We start from the raw sequence: 8,482 nt of genomic DNA, 5'->3' as shown, positions 1-8,482 counted from the left end.
ACCTTGACCTGACACTTTCCAGCTACTAGAACTGTGAGAAATAAATGTCTGTTGCTTGTAAACTGCCAAATCTAAGGTAATGTTATAGCTGCTCAAACCGACTAACACAAAGGGTAACAAGTTAAACATATTTTTCAACTGTCTAAACAGCTCGTAATTTAGTGGTAGCTGAATTATGCTAAGAAAAGGACCCACAGTGTTTTCTTTAAAATGGTAAGCTGGGGCTGGCACTGTGGCACAGCGGGTTAACGCCCTGGCCTGCAGTGCCAGCATCCCATATGGGCACCAGTTCAAGACCTGGCTGCTCCACTTCCAATCCAGCTCTCTGTTATGGCCTGGGAAAGCAGTGGAAGATGGCCCACTGCACCCGCGTGGGAGATCTTGAAGAAGCTCCTGGCTCCTGGCTTTGGATCAGCACAGCTCCAGTCGTTGCAGCCAATTGGGGAGTGAACCAGCAGATGGAAGACCTCTCTCTCTCTCTCTCTCTCTCTCTCTCTGCCTCTCCTCTCTGTGAAACTCTGACTTTCAAATAAATAAATCAATCTTTTAAAAAAATAAAGTAAAAAATAAAATGGTAAGCTAAGAGTACGATGATGGGGCCAGCACTGTGGCTTAACAGTTAAAGCCATTGCCTGCGGTGACAGCATCCCATATGGGTGCCGGTTTGAGTCCTAGTTGCTCCACTTCCCACGCAGCTCCCTGCTAATGCACCTGGGAAAGCAGTGGAAGATGGCCCAAGTGCTTGGGCCCCTGCACCCATGTGGAAGACCTGCAAGGAATTTCTGGCTCCTGGTTTCAAATCAGCCCAGCTCTGGCCACTGCAGCCATTTGGGGAGTAAACCAGCAGTAGGAAGATATCTGTCTGTCTCTCCCTTTCTCTCTAACTCTGCCTTTCAAATAAATAAGTAAATTTTTAAATTAAAAAAAAAAAAGTATGATGATACATTTTTTCATCCTTATCCCTTAAATACAGAGGTACTTTAAGCACCTTAAACTGCAATCGACTTAGAAGTAGAGGACAGTTTCGGAGTATCATCTTACCACTTAAAACAAGAAACAGCATCCTTAAAAGACATCACAAAGGGACAGGCAAGTTAAACATATGTTATCATCACAGGGTCATTCCTCAACTCAAAACATGTGAGCTCCAAAACACTGCCTTAAAGCAAAAATGATGCTACTTTTGGGGTGATGAAAATGCTTTAAAATTGACTGTGCTGGTTACCTAACTCCATGAAACTACCAATGTATGTGAATCATATTTCAATAATAAAGCTAATTAGGCCAGCGCTGTGGCTCACTTGGCTAATGCTTCGCCTGCGGCACCGGCACCTGAGTTCTAGTCCCGGTCACTCCTCTTCCAGTCCTGCTCTCTGCTGTGGCCCGGGAAGGCAGTGGAGGATGGCCCAAGTGCTTGGGCCCTGCACCCGCATGGGAGACCAGGAGGAAGCACCTGGCTCCTGGCTTTGGATCAGCACAGTGCACCGGCCGCAGCGCCCTTTGGGGGGTGAACCAATGGAAAAAGGAAGACCTTTCTCTCTGTCTCTCTCTCTCTCACTAACTCTGCCTGTCAAAATAATAATAATAATAATAAAGCTATTTTAAAAAATGAATCATTTTTCAATCCACTAATAGATTTTAAGATTTATTTATTTGAAAGGCAGAGTTAGACACATACACAGGCACACAAAAAGAGAGAGATCTTCTGTCCACTGGTTCACTCCCCCAAATGGTCATAGCAGGAGGGGCAGCGACTCCTGGAAGCCAGGAGCCAGGAAATCCATTAGGGTCTCCAACATGGGTGTAAGAGCCCAAGCACTTTGCCATCTTCGGCCGCTTTCCCAGGAAAATTGGCAGGGAGCTGGACAGGAAGTGAAGCAGCAGGGACTCGAATCTGCACCCGTATGGGCAACAGCTTAACCCACTGTAGCACAACACAGACTCCCCACCACCACCACTAATAGATTTTAAATGCTATAATCTACCTTAGGCTTCTTAGACTTTCTTCGATTTCAAAATTACCAAAACAACAGAGAAAAGTTTATTTTATTGGCATTTAGGCCTAGCATAGTTCAATTCAAATAAAATGGAACAAGGCAATTTATTTAAGCTAACTGAATATAACATATAACCCAAGTTTATTTTATTGGCATTTAGGCCTAGCATAGTTCAATTCAAATAAAATGGAACAAGGCAATTTATTTAAGCTAACTGAATATAACATATAAACCATTTTAACTTTGTTTTATCATATGATTGTGTTCATGCAAGTACAATCATCCAAACTGTCTTTCTAAGCATATATCATAGCACCACCTTTTGTCTGCAGTACTTGATAGGTAAATTTCATTGTCAAAACATTTCAGGCTTTAGTGATGTAAACATGTTTGCTACAAGTAACTTTTAAAAGGTAAAAGTGAATGATACTAATGAATATATCAAGATAGAACAGATAGAACCACATAATATAATTAAACAAACATTATATAATACTGTTTCAATAAGAACCACAACTTAACATATTTCAGAAAGGAAGCAGAAATAAAATGTGTAAACTCCCAAAATAGTGTTAAAAATACTGAAGGATATAATGTAAAATTTATCTCAGTAAAACAAGGGGAAACAACACAACCTTGCAATGAAAACCAAATTTGGTTTAGTAGGTACACCATGCATTTTACTGCAAAGGCTTGCTAAAATGCTCCCTGACCAAACGGTTTATTATTCATCTCCTGTAAAAAAAACTTACCAAGTTTTGTCACCTTTGTTGGGTACTTTGTAGAAATTTCACATTTATTGTCAGTTGTGAGATTGTTACACCCAAAAAAACTTTTCATCTTTACATTGTTTGTCCAAATAATCAAAAACACTAAATTATCTTTTTGAAAATTACCATTAAAGCCAGATAATTCCTAAATAAATCATCATAAAAATAAATCTGCCTTAACAGAATAAGTACAAAAAAGTGTATATGTAAGTGCCGAAAATCACAGAAAATATCCAATGCATAAGCAAAAATGTTCACATTTATCATTACTACTAATATTGTTTTTTTCTGGTAAACTAGTAAGTTTTGAAATGGTCAGCAATGACATTCAGTGCCACTTTGGATTTGTCTTGCAATACACAAATAAGTTCTATTTGTCATAAAAGGCAGACTCTATTTTTATTCTTAAACATTATTAAACTATAGATACCTCAAAATTTTAAAACCAGAAATAATACTGTGGTAAGCAAAACAAATTTGTTCTTAATGCTCTCATTATATAAGCTTCATCTACAAATGTGAACATTTTTCCATATGTTGTCTCAAACCATACTAATAGAAAAAGAAAGTCCAGCAAGATATCTGTTGTTTTCCACAGATAAACTGAAAAGCAAAACAATTTTAACTGAAATATTATTTCCTCATTTTGAGTGTCTTGAACATGTTTAGCATTTCATGCGGCACTGGACACAGCAAGTTTCTTCAGATGATCCATAAATACTTGTAAACTAACATCATCTGTGAGGATAGGTGCTCCAGATTCCTAGAGGGAAAAAAGAAAGTATTATGTAGAGAAATCATTTTAAGTAAAATAGTGTCTATGCCTTTATTGGGTAAAAAAAAGACTCTAAACTGGTCTTCGTCCTGGTTCTTGAGGGAAGCTCTAAATACTTAGAATTCCCTGAGTAACAGGAATGTCATTATTATTCACTGACCACTCAGATCACATGTGAGTTTATGACATGAGATGAGAAGGTTCTGGGTGGCAAGAGAGCACCAGAAAGCCCAGATGTGATTAGAGTTGGAGCTTTCAGAGAGCCTGATCTCCTACCTCTTTCTCTCTAGCATTTTAACAGAAACATCAGCTGAAAGGAAGCAAATTCATAATGTCATTTCTAAAACAAACATACCAAGTTTTCAAGGAATTTTAAATCTATTTCTTTTGAGTTCCAATTAGTTAACAAAAGTTAGAGAAAATGTCTAAAAACCATTTTAACAAAAATTGTGTTGACAGAACAACCCTGGTAACCCCAATCCACTAAGAATGCAATTTTAGGACAGGCATTGTGCCGTGGCAAGTTAAGCTGTCCCTTGGGAAGCCTTGCTGCTCTACTTCCAATTCAGTTTCTTGCTAATGTGCCTGGGAAGGCAGAGAAAATGGCTCAAATAATAGGGTCCCTGCACCCACGTGGGAGAACCACATGGAGTTCCAGGCTCCTTGGCTTCAGCCTGGCCCAGCCCAGATTGTTGCAGGCATTTGGGGAGAGCAGCAGTAGACAGAAGATCTCTTTTGTCTGTCTCTCTCTCTTTGCCTTTCAAATAAATACATAAATCTCTTAAAAAATAAATAATAAATAATAAATACAGAAATCTCTTAAAAAGTTGTACTGTAGCAAGAATATGTATTTCTAGGTAATTTTCTATTAAATTTAAATTTTTTAAAAATTTATTTGACAGGTAGAGTTGTAGACAGTGAGAGAAAGAGAGAGAGACAGAGAGAAACTGGTCTTCCTTCCGCTGGTTCACTCCCCAAATGGCCGCTACGGCCGGCGCTGCACCGATCCGAAGCCAGGAGCCAGGTGCTTCCTCCTGGTCTACCATGTGGGTGCAGGGCCCAAACATTTGGGTCATCCTCCACTTCCTTCCTGGGCCACAGCAGAGAGATGGACTGGAAGAGGAGCAACCAGGACTAGAACCCGGTGCCTATATAGGATGCCAGCACCGCAGGTGGAGGATTAACCAAGTGAACCACGGAACCAGCCCCAAATTTAAATTTTTAACTAAATTTTAAATTTTTCTTCCCACCCTCAAGCTCTTCTGTATTGATAAATACAGGGGCCAGTGATGTAACACAGCAGGTTAAGCAATACCAGCATCACATACAGAGCACCAATTCAAGTCCAGTTGTTCTGCTCCTAATTGAGCCCTCCTGCTTATGCACCTGGGAAGGCAGCAGATGATGGTCCAAGTACTTGGGCCCCTGCCACCCACTTGGGAGATCTAGATAGAGTTCAGGCTCCTGGCTTTGACCTGGCCCAGTCCCAGGCCATTGCAGCCATTTGGGGAGGGAATCAGCAGATGGAAGATGAAACCCCTCCCCTCTCTGTTACTCTTTCAAATAAATAAAATCCTTAAAAAATGTTAATATAAAAGTCTAAAACAAGACAATTGATTTTCAGAAGAGATCAGCAAAATAGTGGCAAATATAAGAGTTAATAGTTCTTGTGATTCTGGTCTAGCACAGCCATAGACATGCCATCAACTTCCCTGAATAAAGGAAAATCAATTTTATGTCATGTCAGTTCATTCACAAGAACTTGAAGAACCTGACAAGGGAGGTAGGCACAGCACTAGGATTAACAGCATTAAGTCTGGGGCCACACCGCCTGAGTACAAATTCCTGACTCTGCCACTTACTCACCAACATTTACACGCCTCCCCCATGACTTGGAGAAGTTATATAACCTGTGTCTGTCCTAGTTTCCTCAAATGTAAAATAAAGAGAACAGGATCTATCTCATAGGTATTACAATGATTAAATGTAAATTAAATGATTACACTGTATAAGGCAAACAGAATACTTCCACATAGTAGGCACACACATGCTTAAGATATTTTTATTATTACTTCCTTTGAAAACCTATTATTTTAAACACTCATACACTTCTATTTATTCTACATTCAGAGTTAGAGAAGTACAGGTCTCAAAAATGTGACCTGAAGCAGTAAAAACTCAGTGGCTCTTGCTGTAACTACTCCTGATTTTTTTTTTATTTTATTTATGTTTCCCACCTATAATCACCCAATCCCAGATCTATTCCTCCTAACACAAAATAGATATGAAGTTTCTAGCTTATACACTGCAGAAATCTTATTTAAACTTATAAATACTAGTGCCTATCTCAAATTTGTTTCAAAAATTAGCAACTGTTTGTCTCGATTTTTTTTAACGTCTCAATATTTTTTTCTCTTCAAAATATATCCAGGATTAGGCAGAAAGGTCCCAGCTTTAAGTCACTTAGTTATATGAAGCACTACAGCAACAAAGGTCTCCAGCACCCTGCCTACCAAAGCAGTGTGGCAGTGGTGCCCTCTTCAGGCCACTCATGGGTAATACCTCTCACTGGGTACTTGATTTCTGACCAGAAAAAAAATGATATGCCATTAATTTTTAGTGAAATGTGTAGGCTACCAAGTTAATTCACTAAATTAAAAATATCAAGTTATCCTACAGATTAAAATATCAGAGTCTGAAGTCAGACAAGCTGGGTTGAATCTGGATCCTCCAGTTTAGCTATGTGATCTTAGGTAAGTTACTTAACTGATTAAGCCTCAATTTCCTCTTCTGGAAAACAGGGTTAATAGCATCTACCACACATAAGTTTTTTAAATAATTAAAGTGCATAAAAATATCAGCATACCAGCAACAACAATGTAAAGATTTAATCTATTAGTTATCATGATTACCTATAAAAATACTAACGTAACTTCTTCTAAAAACTATAGTCAATAAAGACCTTTGTTTATACCTTTTGTGCCCCTATTTTCAGAGAATAATAATTAAACTTCCAAGTGTAACACAGGTTTCCTTTCCTGTGTTAAATATCTTTAGGAAGAGACTTTTCTATCCACTGATATCAGTGAAAACTAATAGCTAAAATTTACTGAGTACTACTGTGCAAATCAAGCATAAATTACTATTAAACTCTGCAGACAAAGAAATGAAGGCAAAGAAATTAACTTGCGGAGTCTACATCCTTAACTACCAGCCCAGAATGATGCCTTTCCACGTTTAACAACTCAGTAAGTTCTTTGTAAGCCTACCAACTACATCGACACATTGTAATTTAAACCCAGAAAAATGAGAAACAAGTCATTATTTTCATGAACTATGTAGTTACAAATTAAACCATGCTCAAATGCAAATTCAGACACAAACAAGTATGTTTTATCTGGTCTGTGTTGTGTTGGTTCTCATATTTTTTTAACTTAATTATGGAAAGGGTAATAATCAGGTGCAGGAGAACAGCAACTGCCTCCTTTAGAGAAGGATTTATGAACTCTCCACACAAACCCTCACTCACCACAGTCCCCAGACTCCCGGGTCTGCTTCCAGGTATTCAGTGTCAGGTTTTCTTAAATCCAGACAGCTTTACACATTTGTTGCTCACCTGGACCCTACATGCATTCCATGTCTGGCCCTTGACAAATAACTATTTTAGTCTAATTTAACTTTCCTTCTCCATGTTGATCAACTATTACTTCCTTAAACTGCATGAATTGATGCTACTTCTCTATCCTGTTGTAATTTCATTCTTTGCTTAACTACACGTAAGTTCCCCTTAAGTTGCAGCATTTGGAATTAAAACCAATATGCAGTTGCCAAGACTAAGTATAATGAAAAGGCATGATACATTTGGTATACCAATCTTCCACATGATAGCATTTTACTTGACTTTTTCTGCCCCCAGCAAGTGGAACAAGGTAGAGGATTATATTGAGAATGTATATGTATATGCATTATAGGAAGATAGCTTTTTCTCTCTGTACCCTTTTCCAAACTTCTATGATTAAGCTCCTTTTCTTGCTATAAAGACTTCCCATCTTTCAATACTTTTAGATCTTGCATTCAACTTATCTCTTAACTCCTAACCAACTCCACACTCTTCCACACTCTATTCTCCACTCTCAAGTCCTGTTCTATTATACTCAATATTTACTATGTTTAAGGTATTATGGGAAACCAAAAATGAAAATCATAAAGGTATTTCTCTTAGTAATTTATAATCTAAAAGGACAAATAAGTGCCTCAAAAAATGTTTAGAATAAAAAAGGAAGACAAGGCAGGGACATTATGCAAATTCAATCATGCAATCATATTCAAAGAAAGAGGTCTTAATCCCAGTTATTGCTTCATTTATCTTCAACCCAACCTGGATCTCATAGTTGGTCAATTAACATTGCCCCCAATTATTCTACTCCCCTTCTAACATGCTCATCTTTCTCATCCCCAGTACTAAATTATCCCCAAGTCTTTCTTCTTTGACCCAGTGCCTGAACCACAAAGCATGATTGAGAAACTTTTTGGAAGTATACTATAAAAATTGTTAGTAAATAAAATGAGCCTTCATACTGATATAAAAACCTCTTAATCATCTTCTATTGATTTCTTATATTCCTTAATCTTTTCATTTTCCAGTCCTTAACCTCGCCTTGCTCACTCTTAGCAAATAATGTATTACTGAAAGAAAGGTAAATATCCAATAGGTATTTACTCTCCACTTCAAAATTTGGCTTAACCCTTCTCATTTTTTGCCTTTTTAATAATCTTTAATAATAGGCTGGTATTGTAGTGTAGCAGGTAAAGCTGCCATCTGCAGTGCCAGCATTCCATATGGTGCCAGTTCGAGTCCCAGCTGCTTCACTTCAGATCCAGCCCTCTGCAATGGGCAGGGAAAGCAGAAGACAGCCCAAGTGCTGTGTATTATATACTTT

The 8,482-nt window shown here is 38.1% G+C and overlaps 1 protein-coding gene across 1 annotated transcript in view; it reads right to left on the bottom strand.

Moving 5' to 3' along the window:
- Nucleotides 1-2,030: 2,030 nt before the first annotated feature.
- SEC23A (SEC23 homolog A, COPII coat complex component) overlaps nt 2,031-8,482 on the bottom strand; it is a 66,513-nt gene continuing 60,061 nt past the window's right edge. Inside the window, exon 20 of the mRNA XM_062205241.1 lies at nt 2,031-3,530. Within this exon, the coding sequence (XP_062061225.1) occupies nt 3,441-3,530 (90 nt within the window). The 3' untranslated portion in view covers nt 2,031-3,440. The remainder of the gene's footprint in view (nt 3,531-8,482) is intronic.

Source organism: Lepus europaeus, chromosome 11, assembly GCF_033115175.1.
Source record: "Lepus europaeus isolate LE1 chromosome 11, mLepTim1.pri, whole genome shotgun sequence".
Taxonomy (NCBI): domain Eukaryota; kingdom Metazoa; phylum Chordata; class Mammalia; order Lagomorpha; family Leporidae; genus Lepus; species Lepus europaeus.
This window is presented reverse-complemented; position numbering and strand designations above follow the sequence as displayed.